Source organism: Phyllobates terribilis, unplaced genomic scaffold, assembly GCF_046119375.1.
Source record: "Phyllobates terribilis strain yellow unplaced genomic scaffold, ASM4611937v1 Scaffold_12__6_contigs__length_324123572, whole genome shotgun sequence".
Classification (NCBI taxonomy): Eukaryota; Metazoa; Chordata; class Amphibia; order Anura; family Dendrobatidae; genus Phyllobates; species Phyllobates terribilis.
Window position 1 is genome coordinate 194,886,264 of NW_027362772.1, and position 22,493 is coordinate 194,908,756.

General features: G+C 40.0%; 1 protein-coding gene across 3 annotated transcripts in view; it reads left to right on the forward strand.

Moving 5' to 3' along the window:
- The window catches only part of SHISA7 (shisa family member 7), a 300,898-nt gene extending 284,069 nt beyond the window's left edge, over positions 1-16,829 (forward strand). For 2 of the 3 annotated variants that reach the window (XM_073656548.1, XM_073656549.1), the window contains 3 exons: positions 3,804-3,863; positions 7,119-7,274; positions 10,570-16,829. In XM_073656548.1, the coding sequence (XP_073512649.1) occupies positions 3,804-3,863; positions 7,119-7,274; positions 10,570-11,156 (803 nt within the window). In that variant the 3' untranslated portion in view covers positions 11,157-16,829. The remainder of the gene's footprint in view (positions 1-3,803; positions 3,864-7,118; positions 7,275-10,569) is intronic. The other variant, XM_073656550.1, reaches the window with a different exon arrangement.
- Positions 16,830-22,493: the final 5,664 nt, after the last annotated feature.

Here is a 22,493-nt window from a genome sequence, read left to right on the forward strand (position 1 = left end):
AAAGTGATCTGCCTCGGTTGACTGGTGAGCGGTAGGATTGACGTTAGTGGAGTTGTTTTGCATGTTGCTCTCATGTTTATAGCTGTCCTGGATTCACACCCCCCTGATGGACTTTGTTGGACTCATCAGAGATATTGTGTTCTTGTTTTGGTACTGGCTCAGGACTGCAGTTCGAATTGGGAAGCTTGTTAATGTACTGTGATGTGCATTGTAATGAATCCTGCGGTGTAAGCCTCATGCTTGGCATACTGCTTTGCCTTTGCAATTCAGAGAGTTGTGTTGCCTCTAGGGACTCTGCTTCGGCTAGAGCGCCTGCAGCCTCCTTTTCTGCTGCTAGTCTTTCTAGGCGGCATCCAGGCGTGCCTTCTCAATTTGTGACCTCTTCTCTTGCTCCGCCAGCCTTAACTTCGTTCTTGTTTCGTGCTTTGTTAGTGTCACTTCCAAGCGTGCTTTCTCTGGCTAGCAAAGGTTGCTCGCATTGTGGCGGCTTCAGCTTTTGCGTGGGTATTGGCAACAGTGCTGCTGATAAATGATACCTTCTAGGAGATAGAGGCTACAGATCTAGTTCAGCATGAAGATTTTTGGGACATGTGCCATTAAGAGAATGCTTGCCTGTGCAGAGATTGTTGTAGCTGTACTAAGTCTCTGTGTAGCTGATGACCTGAATTCCACTGGCTGGATAGCCACTGTTTCACTGTTCTGTCCCTTCTACACGTTGCTCTGAGGTGTGTGAGTTCTCTGACAGGCAGCTAAACCAATCTATCGTAGTCCAATAAGAAGACTGTATCTTGAAGTCTGTACAGTTTATTAAACATTAGTAAATACATTTGGTGAAACGAGGAGCAATGAAATAACAAGGTATCAGTACATGTATACAGGTAACACAGAAATACATGAGGCAAATGGCTGAACAGTTTCAAAACAGCATGTGTTAAACCAACCTGCTATACAGTCTTATAAATGCAACTGACTAATGCCGGAGTGAGAGTCTTAGGTATCTGGTGGCTGTAAACAAGTAACACATAGTTCTTCTTACCAGCGATGCTATCACGAAGGGGAGTAAAATGGTGGATATCTTCTGAACACCAGTCTCTGAGGTAATGAGCTTCTTCTTCCCAAAATGCACCACTACAGAGCAAGGGATAGGAAGAGCAGAGGAACAAAAAGCATATGAAGAGACCTGCATAGTCTCGAAAGCTTGCAACTTGTTACCATCTTTTCAGTTAGCCATTAAAAGGTATCAACCACTGAGGACTCTCAAATCTAAACAATTTTTTGCCAAAATTCCAAGATTTTTACAAGTAAACACAAGATAAATCAACCTAAATTTACCACTAACACAAAGTACAATGTGTCACAAAAAAAACAGTCTCAGAATCACTGGGATAATTTGAAGCGTTCCAGTGTTATTACTACATGAAGTGACACAGGTCAGATTTTAAAAATTTGGCCTGATTATTAAGGTCAAAATTGGATCTAAGGAGTTACCATATTTTTCCGACAATAAGCCACACCGGACCATAAGACGCACCCCAAATTTTGGAGTGGAATATAGGAAAAAATATATTTTTTATAAGATGGGGCTCGTCTTATAGTCTGAATAGGTACAGCATCTTACCCGGGGGGCATTGGAGAGAGGGTCACAGTAGGCAGGATCCTTCAGAAAGCCGGTGCTCCAGCAGTGGGGAGTTGCGGTGGTGGTGGAGTAGGATCACTGGGCCCTCCGTTCCCTCCCTCAGGAACCCGGCAGCTGCAGCAGAAGAGGTGAGATGGCTGAGGCCCGGTGTCTAGCTGAGGGCCTGGGGCCTAGCTTAGACCTGGTGCCTGGCTGGGGGCCTGGCTGAGGCCCGGTGCCTGCCTGGGGGCCCGGTGCCTGGCTGGGGGCCTGGCTGAGGCTTGGTGCCTGGCTGTGTCCTGGGGCCTGGCTGAGGGCAGGTACCTGGCTGGGGGGCTGGGGCATGGCTGAGGCCCGATGCCAGGGGCCAGTGACTGGATGGGGGCCAGTTTCTGGCTGCATGCCAGGGCCTGGCTAAGGCCCTGTGTCGGGGGCCTGCATCTTGATGGGGGCCGGGGCCAGTGTCTGGCTGCGTGCCAGGGCCTGGCTGGGGGCCGGAACCTGTGCCGGGGCCCGGCTGGGGGCCGGTGTCTGGCTGCGGGCCGTGAGCGGCGTGGCAGAGCTGCATGCGCGGCTTTCCAGTGTGATTTACAGGAAAATGGCCACCCGAGCTACAAGTCTGCGCATGTGCCGGCTCGGGCAGCCATTTTACTGTAGATCACAGCTTCAGGAAGATGGCCGCGCACACCGGAAAGCCATGCCGCTCACCGGCCCCCAGCCAGACACCTGCCCGCAGCATTTCACCTCTTCTGCTGCTGCTGCCGCTGCCACCACCGCCAGGTTCCTGGAGGAAGGGTGGAACAAAGGGCCCTGTGATCGCGCTCCACCACCACCGCAACTATCAGGTACGCAACTATCTACGTTCGGACTATAAGTCCAAAAAATACAGTAAGTGATAAAAATTAAATTTTTTTCCAAATTGTAGTCACATTTCAGATATTTTAATAAATAAGCTCAAATCATTTTGAGTTAAATTTACCTCTAACATAAAATTCAATGCGTTATGAAAGCAATCTCAGAATCACTGGAATATGTAGAAGCATTCCAGAGTTATTACCACAATAATGTGATAATGCCAGATTTGACAAATTTGCCCTGGTGAGGAAGGTAAAAACAAGTTTTGGGCAGAAGGGGGTAAAACAGATTTTGTTCATTACAATTGATTTATATTTAATTAAAATAGTAATTGGAGTCATGAAACTAAATAAGCAAAAACCTAGACATAACTAATGTAACTGTCATTTGCTTTAGGCCTCATCCAGACATCAGTGATTTTTCATCAATGTTTTGGATAAGATTTTCACGAGTGTTTGGTCAATATTAGAGATAAGTGGATCGCTTTGTGCAATCCCGGTCCACAATCCACGTCAGTGCTTCCAGGCTGTGGATAGGAGCTAGGTGAATTTTCTTAACCTCTGGGAACCGAGGCTCAGCTTATGATTTGCTGAGCTGGCACTTCGTCACCTGTGCGCCTTACTGATGCTGTCATGCCAGGCTTGGCGAATCAAATGCCGTAAACTGGAAGCTCATGAAACTGATACACCTCCTGTCCACGGCCCGGGAGCACTGATCTGTTCTACTCATCTCTAGTCAGTATATCACTTTTTACGGATGGGCCACATATATTGGTGAGTTTTTTCCTCAGTATTTGTAAGCCAAAAACCAGGAGTGGATAAAAAATGCAGAATTGGTGACGTGTTTCTATTACTTTTCCTCTGATTGTTCCAGACCTGGTTTTATCTTACAAACATTGAGGTAAAAAAAACCTCACCAAATACTCAACATGTGCACGTGGCCTTAGAGTTTCATCACTTTATTTTGCAAACTAGAAGTTTTCTCAAACTTCTCCAATGGAACAAACTTGAAAATCTGACAATACAAAGATTGCCCATATATGGCAACCAAATACTGCCTGAGTTTTCCATGGACCCATAGACTTGTATTGGCGAGCTTGAACCATGACTTGAGTCAAAATTGGACATGTCTCCATGTTTTGGTGCAGTCCACTAGTTCCACAGAAAACACAGACGTGTGAACAGCACCACAGACTATAATATAAAAAGCACATATACAGTACATATGTGGGAAACTGATGTCTGAATGAGCCTTTACTTATACATTTGAAAAATAATGTGCTTGTATTCAAATTGATTGTTAATATACTGTATATTTTTCTATCTTTTTCTAGATAACGTGCACCATAACTATATCCTCACTGTTAATAGCCCAAAGCATGCAGCTACATTAGGTACGTTTTTCACTCAAAATGACATGTTTTACATTAATTTGCTTAGTAATCAAAAATCACACTTATGGCGTCTACCATCTGTGACAAGACTGCATTTATATAACGCTAGTCCCACCACTTTTTTGGTGTAAACTATAATTTGTTGTCCATGTTCGGCCATGGCCCTGTCCCCTAAGATTTTAAAATAATTGGAGGAGCTCTCGCGATTTGTGTAGAAACGCCAAAAGACATAACATTTTTGCATAACTGCAAGTTGTGTAAACAATTTGTAAACCTTTCAAGCAATTGCACGCCAGAAACCTGATGAATCAAGGTCTCAGTTTTTAGATGTTTTAGCAAATAGTAAAAGATCTATATGTAGGAACTACACTGCTCAAAAAAATAAAGGGAACACTCAAATAACACATCCTAGATCTGAATGAATGAAATATTCTCATTGAATACTTTGTTCTGTACAAAGTTGAATGTGCTGACAACAAAATCACACAAAAATCATCAATAGAAATCAAATTTATTAACTAATGGAGGCCTGGATTTGGAGTTACCCCCAAAATTAAAGTGGAAAAACACACTACAGGCTGATCCAACTTTGATGTAATGTCTTTAAAACAAGTCAAAATGAGGCTCAGTATTGTGTGTGGACTCCACGTGCCTGTATGACCTCCCTACAATGCCTGGGCATGCTCCTGATGAGGTTGCGGATGGTCTCCTGTGGGATCTCCTCCCAGACCTGGACTAAAGCATCCTCCAACTCCTGGACAGTCTGTGGTGCAACATGACGTTGGTGGATAGAGCGAGACATGATGTCCCAGATGTGCTCAATTGGATTCAGGTCTGGCGAATGGGCGGGCCAGTCCATAGCTTCAATGCCTTCATCTTGCAGGAACTGCTGACACACTCCAGCCACATGAGGTCTGGCATTGTCCTGCATTAGGAGGAACCCAGGGCCAACCGCACCAGCATAGGTCCTCACAAGGGGTCTGAGGATCTCATCTAGGTACCTAATGGCAGACATGCTACCTCTGGCGAGCACATGGAGGGCTGTGCGGCCCTCCAAAATAATGCCACCTCACACCATTACTGACCCACTGCCAAACAGGTCATGCTGAAGGATGTTGCAGGCAGCAGATCGCTCTCCATGACGTCTCCAGACTCTGTCACGTCTGTCACATGTGCTCAGTGTGAACCTGCTTTCATCTGTGAAGAGCACAGGGCGCCAGTGGCGACTTTGCCAATCCTGGTGTTCTGTGGCAAATGCGAAGCGTCCTGCACGGTGTTGGGCTGTGAGCACAACCCCTATCTGTGGACGTCGGGCCCTCATACCGCCCCCATGGAGTCGGTTTCTAACCGTTTGTGCAGACAAATGCACATTTGTGGCCTGCTGGAGGTCATTTTGCAGGGCTCTGGCAATGCTCCTCCTGTTCCTCCTTGCACAAAGGCGGAGGTAGCGGTCCTGCTGCTGGGTTGGTGCCCTCCTACGGCCCCCTCCACGTCTCCTGGTGTACTGGCCTGTCTCCTGGTAGCGCCTCCAGCGTCTGAACACTACGCTGACAGACACAGCAAACCTTCTTGCCACAGCTCGCATTAATGTGCCATCCTGGATGAGCTGCACTACCTGAGCAACTTCTGTGGGTTGTAGAGTCCGTCTTATGCTACCACGAGTGAGAAAGCACAACTAACATTCAAAAGTGACCAAAACATCAGCCAGAAAGCATTGGTACTGAGATGTGGTCTGTGGTCCCCACTTGCAGAACCACTCCTTTATTGAGTGTGTCTTGATAATTGCCAATCATTTCCATGTATTGTGTATTCCATTTGCACAACAACATGTGAAATTGATTGTCAATCAGTGTTGCTTCCTAAGTGGACAGTTTGATTTCACAGAAGTTTGATTTACTTGGAGTTATATTCTGTTGCTTAAGTGTTCCCTTTATTTTTTTGAGCAGTGTAGTTAGTAGTGCATCTATTATCATTTTATGAAGCAGCCTACTGAAATAGCAAACAAATAGTTGTGTTAAATTTGTAATTATGTTTTTATTGTTTTACTAACTATGGAGGTATGGCTTGAAATGCAAGTAGTTATACAATTTAAAAATCTACTACTTTGTAATATGTGTTAATTACATATTTTGCCTCTTCAGTTCTATTTCACTGCTGTAAGATTTGTTAAAGCACCACTCCAGTGTTTTTTTTATTGCAACACTGGAGTCTTATATTCACCCACTACTGTCTTCAATTTCTATTGCCATAGCTCCGGTCAGTCTTCAGGAGGTTGTGACCTGCCGGATTGCTCCAGTGTTTGCTGGAATGAACCGGCAGTCACTTTTCAATGTAAGTCTATGAGAGCCTCATTTTAGCAAGTCTAGTAATTCAGAAGATGCAGCCGCAGGACCGGAGCGGTGCTGATAAAAGGTGAAGATGGTGGCGGGTAAGTATAATACTAGAGTCGGGGACCTTAGATTAGTAGCACCACTACAGTTTTGAAAAAAAAAACACCAGAGTGGTGTTTTAATGAACTGGTTTGTGTCCTGTGTCCTGTTTTACAGCTGGATGTATTGTTTAGTCATGTTGGGATATAGCAACATCTGCAGCTTATGCTGGAGGGATTATGTTAAACAGTCAGCAGATGTTAACTGTTAGCTCTCGTTAATGTGCATGTAGTTCCTTTGGTCCTTACTACAGGTTCTCTCTGGTTTGTATGTGCTAGTTTCTCCTGTATCCTCCATGTTGATGGTGAAGATGATGGTTGCTGTATGTCCTAACAGTGGTGTACATAGAGATCACAGAGACCCATAGCAAAAGTCCTAATTAGGCCCCCTTCCACAGACCCCCAACAAAATATTTATTGCAGTAAGTGGGGTCATACCTCCCAACCTACATGTAGAGGGACACGTATTGTGACAGGTATACAGTAATTATGCTAATAGTGAAGCCCCTTTTTGTTCTGTCCCACTATTATATTCCTTTCATGACCCTTATAGAATATGATGCCTTCAAAATTTCCCCCCATACTTTCCGCCATAGACACTTGACCTCTTTGCTAGTAATCGGTAGGAGTAACAGCATTTGGACCACCAGCAATTATCAAGTCGACACCTATTCCATGGAGTGGCGGTAACATGTATTCTCAGTACAATCCTTTTTATGATGACAATATAAAGGCACATAGGTGGTAGTGTAGGACTTATACTAAATTCTTTCTCCATCATTCATCATGCTCACATTTCTAACCTTGATTTATCTGCTCTTTTCTAGACTACCGAATTAACAACATTCAGCTTCCACCTTCTTCCACAAAATATAATACCATGTCCTTCTCTCGGTCGTTTCATAACCTCTCTCACTTACCACCCTCGTATGAATCTGCCATTAAGGCTGACATCAGCAGGTATTCTTCTCTCAAGCGGTTAGGTATGTGTTCCTCTAGATTGTGTTTTATTCATATGCATTGTGAATGACTGCATCAAGGTAAATATGAATGCTTAGAGTAAAACTAGCATACATACTTTCTTTTGATAACTGTGTTTACTTACTCTAAAAAAAAGTAAAATTATATAATTACAATAAAAGCCTTAGCAAAATCAAGAAATATAATAAAAAATACTTGTATGTACGGTATATACATTGTATAAATATAGATAGTGTATACATTTGAAGGAAATGTGACATAGATTTAATTTCTTAATTATATCAATAAATATAAATAAATTAAAAAACTAAATATTACATAGATACATTTATGTAAACATAGAGATGAAAAGTAATGGGGCCAATTTAGTAAATAATATGTTAGAATTCAGTCTAAAATTATGCCAAAAATGGATACGCATGATGTGTGCTGGATTTATTATGTCTTATGAGTACTTTTTATGTCTCAATAGACAGTTTTCAAAAGTGCCTTGACAAGAAGTCTGGACTTAGTGGTGTCCTAAAATGCAACAAGATGTGCTATTTTGGTTCAAAATTGCTTTGTAAAATGTGCTGCTTTTGTGGCGATTTAGGAAGGAGTAGTGTGTAATATGCCAGGAAATATGGTCTGAATTGTGCCAAAACTTTTTAGCAAAAATTGACAAGCCAATCAAGGAAGTGATAAGGTAGAAAAAATGTCTAACATGTCTAACCAGATATGCCAAATCCAATAGAACAAGCCACTGGGATGACTTTGGCAGTACATCTTTCTGGTCTACTTTTAGACTGTCTAAATGTTGTAGATACAGTTAGGTCCATATATATTTGGACAGAGACAACATTTTTCTAATTTTGGTTCTAGACATTACCACAATGAATTTCAAAACAATTCAGATGCAGTTGAAGTTGAGACTTTCAGCTTTCATTTGAGGGTATCCACATTAAAATTGGATGAAGGGTTTAGGAGTTTCAGCTCCTTAACATGTGCCACCCTGTTTTTAAAGGGACCAAAAGTAATTGGACAATTGACTCCAAGGCTATTTCATGGACAGGGGTGGGCAACCCCTTTGTTATGTCATTCTCAATTATGCAGATAAAAGGTCTGGAGTTTATTTGAGGTGTGGTGCTTGCATTTGGAAGATTTTGGTGTGAAGTAAACATGCGGTCAAAGGAGCTCTCCATGCAGGTGAAACAAGCCATCCTTAAGCTGCAAAAACAGAAAAAACCCATCCGAGAAATTGCTACAATATTAGGAGTGGCAAAATCTACAGTTTGGTACATCCTGAGAAAGAAAGAAAGCACTGGTGAACTCATCAATGCAAAAAGACCTGGGCGCCCACGGAAGACAACAGTGGTGGATGATCGCAGAATAATCTCCATGATGAAGAGAAACCCCTTCACAACAGCCAACCAAGTGAACAACACTCTCCAGGAGGTAGGCGTATCAATATCCAAATCTACCATAAAGAGAAGACTGCATGAAAGTAAATACAGATGGTTCACTGCACGGTGCAAGCCACTCATAAGCATCAAGAATAAAAAGGCTAAACTGGACTTTGCTAAAAAACATCTAAAAAAGGCAGCACAGTTCTGGAAGAACATTCTTTGGACAGATGAAACCAAGATCAACCTCTACCAGAATGATGGAAAGAGAAAAGTATGGCGAAGGCATGGTACAGCTCATGATCCAAAGCATACCACATCATCTGTAAAATATGGCAGAGGCAGTGTGATGGCTTGGGCATGCATGGCTGCCAGTGGCACTGGGTCACTAGTGTTTATTGATGATGTGACACAGGACAGAAGCAGCCGAATGAATTCTGATGTATTCAGAGCCATACTGTGTGCTCAGATCCAGCCAAATGCAGCCAAACTGATTGGTCGTCGTTTCATACTACAGATGGACAATGACCTAAAACATAAAGCCAAAGCAACCCAGGAGTTTATTAATGCAAAGAAGTGGAATATTCTTGAATGGCCAAGTCAGTCACCTGATCTCAACTCAATTGAGCATGCATTTCACTTGTTAAAGACTAAACTTCAGACAGAAAGGCCCACAAACAAACAGCAACTGAAAACCACCGCAGTGAAGGCCTGGCAGAGCATCAAAAAGGAGGAAACACAGCGTCTGGTGATGTCCATGAGTTCAAGACTTCAGGCAGTCATTGCCAACAAAGGGTTTTCAACCAAGTACTAGAAATGAACATTTTATTTACAATTATTTAATCTGTCCAATTACTTTTGGTCCCTTTAAAAACAGGGTGGCACATGTTAAGGAGCTGAAACTCCTAAACCCTTCATCCAATTTTAATGTGGATACCCTCAAATGAAAACTGAAAGTCTGAACTTCAACTGCATCTGAATTGTTTTGTTTAAAATTCATTGTGGTAATGTCTAGAACCAAAATTAGAAAAATGTTGTCTCTGTCCAAATATATATGGACCTAACTGTATCTACTTTAATAGTTTCCCTTGGAGCTGTCATATCGTTTATAGCCAGCACAACAAATACAAGGAATAAATGAGCATTTATAGTCAGGGAAATGTCAATAGATCCTCAAGAGAACAGGGACCGGTTTAGAACAATAATCTGACTTAAATATCTTTTAACATTAAATGGGTTTCATGCACCTACAAAAAACAACCTCCCACAAACCCTCATACTTCTTATACTAAGCAGAGCCACTACGAAAAATATGGAGCTGTGACTGACTTTGCAACTCCATCCAAATTAAAAAAAAGTTGCAGGGACTTTTACTGGAACTGCTTCTTTAAAAAACAACAGTCCCTGGTTGCAGTCCTAGACCTGGTCTTCACACCACACAATACTGAAATCATGCAATCTTGTGATTGCCAGTAGCCATACAGAATACAAATATTACCCTGAAAATCATGCAGCCGTTAGCAAAAGCGCAGCTTAAGCCAGATGTGGCAGCCACAGTGTGATAGCCAGGCCTTACAGTAAATGCAGGGATCACAAAAAGTAAATATCTGCTATTTTTTCTAAATAGGTTGTAATTCTGTCTTGATTAAGCTCATAATAATATATTATTATTACTATTGGAGCTCAGTTTTCTAATACTAAAGTGCTACATCAAATAAAGCTAGCTTTTTATTTTTTAAACATACGGTAGTTTAGACGTGCACAAAGCATCCTTCCTGACTTCATTTTTTTCAGAACATTAAGATTTGCAAGTTGTATAAAACTAATGATTTTTTTTTCCAAAAATCATTACAATATGAAATGACTAAGACCGTTTAATTCGCTAACTATGATTTCTGTTGCATTTTTCTTAAAGCAGAGAAAGATATGGATGACTTTTATTTAAAGCGAAAACATCTGGCAGAATTAACACGTGGTACCCTTCCCCTTCATGTCATGAAGATGAACTATGAACGTGATGGCTACCTGGAAAAATCCCAGACACCGAGACGTGTCATGTCCCAGGAGCACATCCTTTCAGACAATCACTATCCTGTTCATCATGATTACACAATACCCAGAGATCGTCTCATCTCTCAAGAACGTCTTCTTTCTCGTGAGATCTTGCACTCACAAGAGCATCTTCTGTCTCCTGAAAGAATCCACCATCGAGGGCCAACACCATTCCAAGAAATGCGTCTTGGGCACCAAAAAGCCCTTTCTCACACCAATGTTTGTGTTAGCACACCAATGCTAGACCGTCACCACATGATTAAAATGAATTCCCACCCAACTTCTTCCAATTCTCCCAAGACGACATGGGATATGGCTAACCACACTGCCAATCGGCGGCAAGCCTTTGCTTCCAAGCGTCAAAACACCATTGAACAACTTCAGTTTATTCCTGGCCATCTGCCCAGCCAACATCTGCGTACTGGGAGCAAGAATGAGGTTACAGTCTAAACTGCTTATTTTTACTGTTCCCTTTTTCTACATTAGGTAAAAAGGCAGTTGATTTTGTTATGTGGCTTCCTTACAATTTTCTTATTGCTTACTTTGTAATCAGCTGCTCTTAGAAATTGCAGAGGAGCGCTCCAGTTTCCTGGAGTAACGGAAGGAGCGTTTTTTGCCTTTTAGTTAGTTGCTTTATTGTATGACGCTGCCTCCACCGCCAAGTTGATGGAACAGTCATTGGCATTAAATGATGTCACGGGTGATGGTGTTAAAAATGAAAGCAAGTTGAAAACACGGCACCTTATTTGACTAAATGTTACTTTGAAAGCCCATGAAGTCTCATGACATATAAAGGTACTGGAACATTTTCTTTGAGTGTTTGCCAGAAGAAGTATCACTGAGATGAAAATGTCAGTCTGGATTTGTAAAGCGTCAGGGCAAAAAAAAATAGATCTCACCGAAGAAAAAATACAGAAACAAAACAATTGCACAGTAACAGTTCTACAATGACATATTCATAGGATGACCGCCAGAGTAGCACTACAAAGACTTTAATGCATATATGGTTGATTCCCAAACTGAATTTAATCAAGTTTGCTAATGAAGATCTTCTTTATATATGATGTAAATGTTATCGCAGGCGGCTCCATGCACCGCAAACTGTGCCAGTTAATCAGTCCAATGCTAATACAACTTTCTTCACAATGTAAGCAGCTACAATGAACTACACCCAATTTTGTTGCTTTTGCCATAAATTAAAGATAAGAACTACATCAGAAAAGCCTGCTTTGGTCTGCAAGAAAAACCTTTGACCCTCTTGAAGTATATAATTTGATTTGTTCACTAGCTGCATCGCCTATTATTAGAAATAATCTTGCATCAAAAGAAAGCCATCTAGTTCCTTACATTGTGGGTATCAACGCTTCACACGGTTTGGTCATTTTATTAAAAAGAAAAAGGATCGTGCCATAAAGAAATCTTTATTTTATTATAATATTTTTTACCTCAATGACGTCACGCTATTTCAGACTTCTTTCTAAACTTTTTATCTCCGCGCCATTACTGACATTCCTGGCAACCCGCCCTGTAAAGTTCCCTTCCCACTTCATACACTTCCATGGAGTTCTCTAAAACACAAATGGCCTTAACTGTTTCAATAATATCTCCTCCCCTCAGGCAGCATTTTGAATTATTATACTAGTTCCAGATTTGTGTATTCTGCCAGCTAAAAAACTTCTAGATTTGCGATGTGTGACAATTCGTTGTGCCAATCAATACTACCAATCCAGATGTCAAAAAGCTATAATATCCCTTTACAGAAAATTATTATTCAGATGATTTATTGGGGTTTCACTAAGTGTTTTGGCAAAACTGTGTTGATTGATTTATTTATATGGCAGTGTCACATGGATTTTGTGCCACATGCACGAGTCACATCTCATTGCTAAAATATTACCATTACTGAGACACTAAATGCAACCATAATAGGTACAATGTGCCCTATTGTTATCTTAAAGTGGATTCATAAAACTCCATTGACTGATGACGGCAAGAACGTCCTGTGTAGCATGAACATAAACTAATGACTGTGTTTTTACTTTTTATTTTTAAATCATTCATCAATTCTGTTCATGATGCTTTAGATATGAGCAAAATCTTACCTAGTTTTTTTTAGCATTGTCAATTGCATTGTTCAGCGCTTTTTGCTCTGATGATATCTAACGACGGTTCGTAAATACCTCATTTTGTACAGTATCTTAGATTGATGTAAGATTTGTGCATTGTAGAAGTTGAAATATTAATCTTTATAACCTGCTGAACAAAAGTAAGCCAAGAGATGCCTGGATTTTCAGCATTTACACTTGGACAGGATTTCTCAATGACTTTTGTTAGCCTGCAGAGCGTGTATGAGGTCCTTCCTCAGAAGGAATTTCCCAATTATTATGAGTTACCAATTGGCAAACTATCAGACTAAAGAGTCAACACACAGTGCCAAAATGAAACAACGTGCCTAAGCATCGAAGCACTCCATAAAACATATACTTTCTATGGAATGTCTGCTTCTTTGCACTTCAGCCTGAGCTCCGCACTTCTCAGCAGTCTTTTGAGCTATTGGTGTGGGGCTCAGGACTAGGACCCCACACCAGTCTATAAGGAATAGACTTTATATTTAGTCAATCCTCAGCTCTGTTTGCATGTTCAGCCAGGAGGACTGGTGCGCTTCTGCTCCTGAGCTACATACTTCTCAGCAGTCTTTTCAGTAATCGTGGGGGTCTCAGGATCTGAACCCCCACTGATCTGCAAGGAATTAAAAGAGCAAAAATAAAATAAAAAATAGCAAAGTTTAGTTACTCTCTAATGATTTTTTAGCACTATGAAAACCAACACGGGGAGACCCAAGTTATACTTACTAGTATAAAAGGCAATATAAAATGCTAAAATAATTTCAATTTCAGATGTCACGTTTTCCCCTTAAGAAGTATGTGCTTTCTGATTAAAGGGGTTGTCTTGTCTAGAATGACAAGTCGACAGTCACTCTGTGTAGCTGAAGTCTTGTGAATCCTCCCAGCGCACGCACTGTGACCTGTGAGGATTTGCCCGTGTCTGCGCTGGTGTTGGCGCCGGGAATGGCGGTCAAGTATGCGATATGCATACTCCCGGCCAGAACCTGTTTAGTGGGCGCGACCTTGCTCAATACTTGTGTTTATTAAAGGGCTTATCCCATGACTGGAGATTAATGGAGTTGTTTCAACATTTGTGTACAGAAGTGCACCGCTCTCCTGCTTAACCGACTACCTGTTTCTGTGAGGCGGTGCTCTCCTGAAGGATTTACAGTTCGGACCAGTGGCACAGTCATGTTGTGTAAGCGCTGCACTCCTACCCAGGAGATCGATCACCACTGATTGCCTGCAGTGGGGATCGGTAATCTAAGCAATGAGCAGTCAGTATACAATAAATTAATATCTACATTGTTGCGAACAAAGAGCATTTCTAATAACAAGTAAATTGCAAAGTTTCTTGTTTTTCCTACATTTTGTAATTTTATCCATTTATGATGTTGAGAAAAATACTTTATAGTGATAGATCACACAAAACATCAATTTTAATTAATTTATAAAAAACTATTCTGCGGTGTCTAGATTTTTCTGGTACATACTTCTAATTATGGCAACCTCTAGTGTTCTTTCTTTTCCTTCTCAGAATGTCCATCTAATGTGTCCACTGCTGGTGAGAAGGGTGTGCGGTGCACTGATTCTTATGGATTAATCTCTACAATAGCAGAAATCTGTCAGCTCTCAGCGTATGTGAGGATCCAGAGGGTCTGACTGGGTCACTGAGCATGTGTGACCACCATGTCTAATATGAGAGGGAATCTAAAGGACACCCGGGGGAGGCTTAGTGAGTCTGTAACAATAATAATTCAAAACAGGAGGATTTCTTTTAAATTATTCAAATGATAATCTGGCCCCATTTTGTGTGATCCAGCAGAGAATATTCATATTTATTTATGTGACAACTTTTTTAAGGTAACAAAATCTTATTTCCAATGAAATTGCCACAATGGGTTTCATTACTTTCCTATTTTAATCGTTAATCTCTATTAAAGTCATATAAGAGAACATATAAACGAGCTTAGCCTGCACAGCAAGTTTTTCTAGAACTCACTTTGTAAATTGCTTTAATTAAACCTGTCTGATGAAGGAGCCTATGTGCTCGGAAAGCTTGGGGACATAATTCTTCTGGTTAGCCAATAAAGGTATCACTCCAAGACTACTTTTATCATTTTTGGGCATAAAAGTATTTACATCGATTTCTCTGGCTAACATGGCACCACAATATAATTTTTTTATTGTAAATCATTTACTTTTAGGGCAAACGTATCACTCAAGCGTGTATATTGCTCATTGTATTTAAAGGAAATTGTTGGTATTCATTATCATTTCATTAAAGGAATTGTCAGTATAGAAAAATGACTTTTGAAAATAGCTTTAAAAAATAAAAATTAAAAATAAGGCAAACTCAACTCACAGATCTATCACTGCTCCCTTCTGATGCAGCCTGGTTTTGCTTACTCTTGCCTCCGCTTTGATGATGACCCATATAAGAACTTTTGAGTGCTGCAGCCAATCACCATCTGCAGCAAAACAACTAGTGAATATGTCTCTTTGTTGGGACTTCAGTAATGCAGGGGGAAATAAAGACTGGGCAGCACTGAAAGGGACTGGTATAGGATTATGATACGATACGATACACTTTATTGATCCTAAAGGAAATTACAGTATCACAGCAGCAGAACACAGACATCAATTACAACATAACAATAGAATTTCTCAGGTATAATCTCATACATTCCTATTCATGACCGGTCAATACGATATACAATTAGAACACCAGTAATACACCAGTCACTTGGAGAATTTCACACTTAGGTAGTTGTTGTACATTACGATTTCCTGTATCTTTCCTTCTTCCACCTTAGTAGGATTAGACGGTTGCTGAAGGTGCTCCTCTGCCTCATAAACAGCTCATATAATGGGTGGCATTATTGCTCATTGTTGCCAAACACTTCTTCTGAATTCTTTTCTCCACTACCTCCTCAAAAGTGGCAAGATGGCGGCCAACAGCGGAGCTTGCCTTCTTGATAAGTTTATTTCGCTTATTAGCATCAGCACACTACTTCCCCAGCATATGATTGTGAAAAAGATGCCACTATGGACTGATAGAACATTTCTAACATTATGCTGCACACATTGAACAACCTTAGTTTCCTTAGGAAGTACAGTTTGCTCATCCCCTTCTTGTACATCTTCTCCGTATGGCACCTCCAGTTCAGTTTGCTGCCCAAGTAGACCCCCAAATATCTGTAACTCTCGACCTGCTCCGCTTCCTGACCCACAATAGTGACAGGTGAACCGTCCATCTTTCTCCTGCTATAGTTCACCACCAGCTCCTTAGTTTTCTTTATGTTTAGTTGTAAACAGTTAGCCTGGCACCAGTGAGCAATAGTGAGGAGGGTTTGCCTTTTTTTTATTATTAAAGAAGCCCTCCAATGAATATATTTTTATTAAATGTGTGTATGTGTGCATGTAGTGTAGTGTGAGTGTGTTAATATACTCGCCTACCGCCACTATCTCTGGTATCCAGCGCTGCTCTTCTCCTCTTCTGAGTGAGATCACTGCAGATTGTCCGGATCACTCTATACTCTATGTGTGATCCGGAAGTCTCTTTACAATGAAAGTCTATAGAGCTTTGTTCTAACTCTCCATAGACTTACATTGTAAAAGCCATTTCTGGGTCACACAGAGCGCAGCATGACCTGGAGAGTCTGCAGAAGGGTGATATCACCAGAATGGCACTGGATCCCGGAGAAAGCGGTGGTAAGTGAGTATATTAATACACTCACACTACCTACACAAACACACAGATTTAATGATAAAAATATTCATGAGAGGTCTTCTTTCAAGGGGTATTCCTATCTCCAAGATCCTATCCAAATATTTAGTAAGTGTAATAATAATAACAACAATATTAGCAAATGCCTTCAATTAGAAATGTAGTATAGTTATTCTGATTTGCTATGTCACTAACCCCATGTGCTGGGCATTGCAGGACCTTAGGTATCCATGGTTATCACCACTAACAGCTAACTAACTATCACTATATGAGTGGATATAACCATGGATACCTAAAGCTACTGCAATACCCTGCACATGGGGTAAGTGACATAGCTAATAAGAACTATACTACATTTCTAATTGGAGGAATTTGCTAATATTATTATTACACCTACTACATATTGGGATCAGATCTTGGAGATGGGAATACCCCTTTAATTTACACAATACTGAGCTGCTTTCTTTGCTGGATAACCCTTTAAAAATGATTCACACTGCAACATACTTTCTGCGTTATCAAACATTTAGGGATCGATTCATCGGAAAAGCTTTTAAAAGTCGCAATGTTTTTGCACAACGCAGATTTGCGCAAAAATTTTGCACACTGAAATGGGATATGCTGGGGCCAGACAGACATGGCCATGCATGCCTGTCCAATTCATTAAAAATACTGCCGTTCTGTATGCCGGAAATGATACTCCTCTCTCTGACTGCAGTATCATTCCTGGAGCGGTGTATCAGGGCGCACGCCACTAACAACATGAGCTGAATTCATTAAGTGGCATACACCTTGTACATGAATTTGGCGCATTGTGCTCCAGTGAGCCCTTCATTGAGGAGTGCGCTACACTATTGGATCCTTAGTCTCCTACCATTCATATCATATTCAGCTAATGTTAGGAATTGCTACAAAGAGCCATGATAGTGTTAGCCCGTCAGAGTCACAGTAATGACTATATCCATGAAGTAATAACCCTGACGTCTACCTGCAATGGAAGCATATTGATAGCAAACACATTCATCACTAGGTGTCAAAATTCATATGACTATTTCACCATAGTTCCAGACATCACATCTTCCAGAGACACATGACTAAATGTAGGCCATAGTTTATAGCCAGAATCCCGGCTTGCACATAATATTCCATTGGTATTTATTTTTTAATATGTCAGGTTTTCTATAGGGGGCGTCTCACCTAGGTATTTTATGCCAATTAAAACTAGATTGTGAAGCATCATTTTTGGAGAGTTTTTTGTGATTGTAGATTTTATCAGTTATTTTTGCTGTGTGATTATAAGGACAGCCATGTTGTTAGCAGCATTTTTTTTTTTGTTAATAGCAGCCACATGAACCATGAAAAACAATAGACTGTAAATGTTCAGTGACTTCTATGGGGAAGTGTGCTGTGACCTGTAGAGAAAAGGTGAGGTGGTAAGCCTATTGTGAATGGTGTGCCATCTATATTTAGGTGCTAGCATCCATTGCAATCTCGCCTGTGATGATAATGAGAAAAGAGATATCTACAAAACAGAAGTGTAAGCCTTTAATGAGGCTCAATGAAATGAATGAAAACTGCAAGCGTTTGTTTAACATAAACACCTAATTAAATCAATAGCTCATTTTCTGATAACATTCTCCCTTTAGGGACACACCAGCATATAATCTTTCATGTGAGAGAATAGGGCCCATTATGCTAATCACACTCTGATCAAAGTTTGCTCAGTATGATCACAATGTGATCCAATTCTGTTGGATTAGGAGAAGGTCGGGGAAAAAAACATTCTGCATCTTCTTCATTGTGTCACTGCCCGGAAATCAGACTCAACTCAGATGTCCTCCAAGTGCAGTACGATGGTTTCCACGGACTCATTGACTTGCATGGCCGAGTGCGATCCGAATACTGAATCAAACTTGGGCATGCTTCGATTTTTTTCCCTGGAGCTGTTCTGTCCAAGGAAAAAATTGGACATGTTTACCCCCCCCCCCCCCATAGACTAACATTGGTAATGTGTGATATGATGTTTTGTCGGATTGCACTTGGTCCAATAATTTGATCATGTGCACGAGCCCTTAAAGGCAGTTGCCACTGGTTTGCCTAGCCCTAACAAAATTCTATATTATATACTATTATTATAACACAGGAGCCCCAAACTTCCTTGCCATGTTCTAATCCTTTCCCAGCTGCTTTACATGAAGGACAGATATCCAGGGCATTGTGCATATCCAGCAATGCCCCTTCTATTAGTACTAGCCATGGACTAGGAGCAGCACAGTCTCTCCCACATTGGGCACAGAATATGTGCGTACATCATACGACTGATTTGGTATTAACAATAACAATCCAATCTGCCGTTCCTAACATCATCTGTCAGGGAAGAGTCGGGAGGCCCAAATACACATCAGACGGTCCTGACAAAATCGTCACATTGGGTCAACTTTCATTTAATATGTATGGTGGCATATTCACAAACATTTTGGTATGCCAAAAAGACACATCAGAACTTTTGATCGGAGGGGAGCAAATTAATATCAGACATTTTGAATGATAATGATCTGGGTGCTCAGACCCCCACTGATTCCTAAAACAAAGGGGATAGGAGTTCAGACTATGAAAAGCAAACCTAGTGAAATTGAAAATAGTAGTCAGAAATATGAGCGACTGGCCATGACATGACTCCTGGTGAGCGGCTTATACCCTACACCTTAGAGAGAATAAAAAAATACTGTTCTACAGCCCAAGGTCTTGAGATCCCGCCGCAGCTGTTAACCATTTAGATGCCACTGTCAATGTCTGACAGCAGCTTTTAAATGACTTCACAGCTGGTGTGGGAAAACGCTATCTCTGATCAGTCCCCCATGACCCTATTGCCAGGGACCCCAATGATAGCCGGGGGCCTGCTGATGACCCAAATTGCTGTCAACTTGGTCCTCCTCTGAAGCTCAGCTATATGCTGAACTGCAAAATAGACCGTGATTTACACCATACATTGCAATATTGTGGTATAAGCGATCAGACGATTGCAGGTTAACAATAAAAATGTAAGAAATAAGAAAAATAAAAATACTTGGTATCAATATGTCCATAAATGTCTAATCTATCAACATATAAAATGGATTAACCCATTCAGCAAATGCTGAAATGGGAAAAAAATCAAAATACCAGAACTGAGTTTTTTTGCTCACCACACCCCCCTGAGAAAATACAAGAAAAATCTATCAAAATGTCTTATGGATTCCAAAATGGTATCAATGTAGACATCACATAGCTCAATGGATGGAAAAGGAAAAATGTTAAAAGTCTCAGAAAATAGCCACACAGACTTCTTACAAACTTATGAGTTTTGGAGAAGAGGAGGAAAAAAATGCAAAATTGCATAGGATCGAAGGGGATAAAGAAAGACTGTTTTTTGGATTGCTGTGGCCACGCTAAACAAAATAATAGAAACTTCTTATTCTGTTGAGATCTCTTTTCAGTAGTCATCTCATGGCATAATAATGCAAGGTAAAATCTAAACCCAGATAATTGAGGACCACACCATTCCCAATCATGGTGGGTGATGATCAGAGGTCATCTTCTCCACCTCCCTGTACAATGATCTTTACACAGATCATCTCCAGATAACTCACCCATGGAAGTCAGTTAACATTTCCAAGCGATCTTTTTCTGTGATTCATGTAGTTGCTTTAAAGCATTTCTGTATACGTTGTTAGCAGCTAAGGCACAAAAACTACCCTCATATAGTCAAATAAAAAAAAAATATCTACAATAAAAAATCTACAGTCAAAAAATACAAAAAAATAATATTCATCAGTATCTGCTTTTAACTGTAAAAAACTGGAGATGATATTGCTTTGGGCACAGGGGCAATCCAGCTTTCACCAGATCATATGAGTGATATCAACAACTGCTGCAGCATTTACCATATTCTTTAACAACTTTTTATTATAATGGGAATAAATATTTAAAGTGTATTACATGAAGAATTGTGACATTTTCAATGTAGAAATCTAAAGTTTGAATAACAGACCTAATAGATTAAACTTACTGTCCATGGTCACTTACAAGAGAGTTTTCAGTACTTTACATAGTTTTTTGTATTTAGTAAACCATATCTTTAAACGTACTTGTGAATATAATTAAACATATTTTTTCTTGTCTACCCAAAGTGCTAGGAATAATATGTATTTGTATATCTCAGATAGCGAACTTTAAGATTTAGGAAAAAATAAGAATAAAAGTCACAGCCTGAAGGTTGACAAACCGTATAATGAGCCTGTCCTGACTGAGCCTGGGTTGAGGCATTTCCCAGCAGAGAGTTGGGGGATCAATGTCTAATTTGTTACGTAAAGAACATTTTTCTTCTAGATCTAGGTAGGGTTTTTAGAATTAGGATTTTCATCAGTAATTGTCATAGAATTACCAGAGCAGTATATCAGTACAAAGACTAATTTTTCTATTACTGTCATCATATTTCATGATAGCCTCTTCTGCTATTTGAACTGATACCTAATTTTATAATCCAGATTATTCCTGTCTTATGCCTAATATTGTTGTGACTATGACCTGGAGGATATGGTCTTACTATGTTGTTCCTCCGGGTGGTTTTGTTTCATTCTTTCTATGCTGTGTTTTATTTTCCGGGTGATTTTGTTTCATTCTTTCTATGCTGTGTTTTATTTTCCGGGTGGTTTTGTTTCATTCTTTCTATGCTGTGTTTTATTTTCCGGGTGGTTTTGTTTTATTCTTTCTATTCTGTGTTTTATTTTCCGGGGGGTTTTGTTTTATTCTTTCTATTCTGTGTTTTATTTTCCGGGTGATTTTGTTTCATTCTTTCTATGCTGTGTTTTATTTTCCGGGTGGTTTTGTTTCATTCTTTCTATGCTGTGTTTTATTTTCCGGGTGGTTTTGTTTTATTCTTTCTATTCTGTGTTTTATTTTCCGGGGGGTTTTGTTTTATTCTTTCTATTCTGTGTTTTATTTTCCGGGTGGTTTTGTTTCATTCTTTCTATGCTGTGTTTTATTTTCCGGGTGGTTTTGTTTCATTCTTTCTATGCTGTGTTTTATTTTCCGGGTGGTTTTGTTTTATTCTTTCTATTCTGTGTTTTATTTTCCGGGGGGTTTTGTTTCATTCTTTCTATGCTGTGTTTTATTTTCTGGGTGGTTTTGTTTCATTCTTTCTATGGTGTGTTTTATTTTCTGGGTGGTTTTGTTTCATTCTTTCTATGCTGTGTTTTATTTTCCGGGGGGTTTTGTTTCATTCTTTCTATGCTGTGTTTTATTTTCTGACAGTCACTAGCGGTGTTTGTGATATTACTGCGCACAGCAGATGCATTTACACTCATCTACATAACTCATTTTTATAGAACAGTAAAAGTTCAGTTTTAGGTTCAAATACTTTATTACTGATTTATTTTCAGCAATGTTCCTTTGTATTTGGGGTGCACAGTAAATCCTCATTTTTAGGATTACTGGCTATAACAATTAACTTTTCCTGTAATACTTCATCAAGAAGTGGCAACATTTACCTTAGCTGTACAAGCGAGTTTTGGTAACTTTGTTATTGCACTACATATACTACTGAACCGTAAAAACTCAGTGTGCTTCCAGGACATCTATAATAATATATGTACAATGTATCCTTGTAAGCTGGAGAGCAAAGATTTATCAACCCCACAATTTATCACTTACATTTTTATTAACCTTCTTAAACATTCAATGACTTTTCCTATTCAACAAGATATATGACACCTTTGTTTTTACAGGCTGCAGACTGACTATGGGTTTCCCCATAAAATACATAAACTAATAGTATCATATTTGTGAGTCTTTTACCAGCAAAGAGGATATTACATATAAAGTGCTTTATATAATCATGCACTACATATTCTATTCATTGTTTATGTGCATTTTTACATCGACCTTACATTTTCTTAAGACTATGTTGCAGAA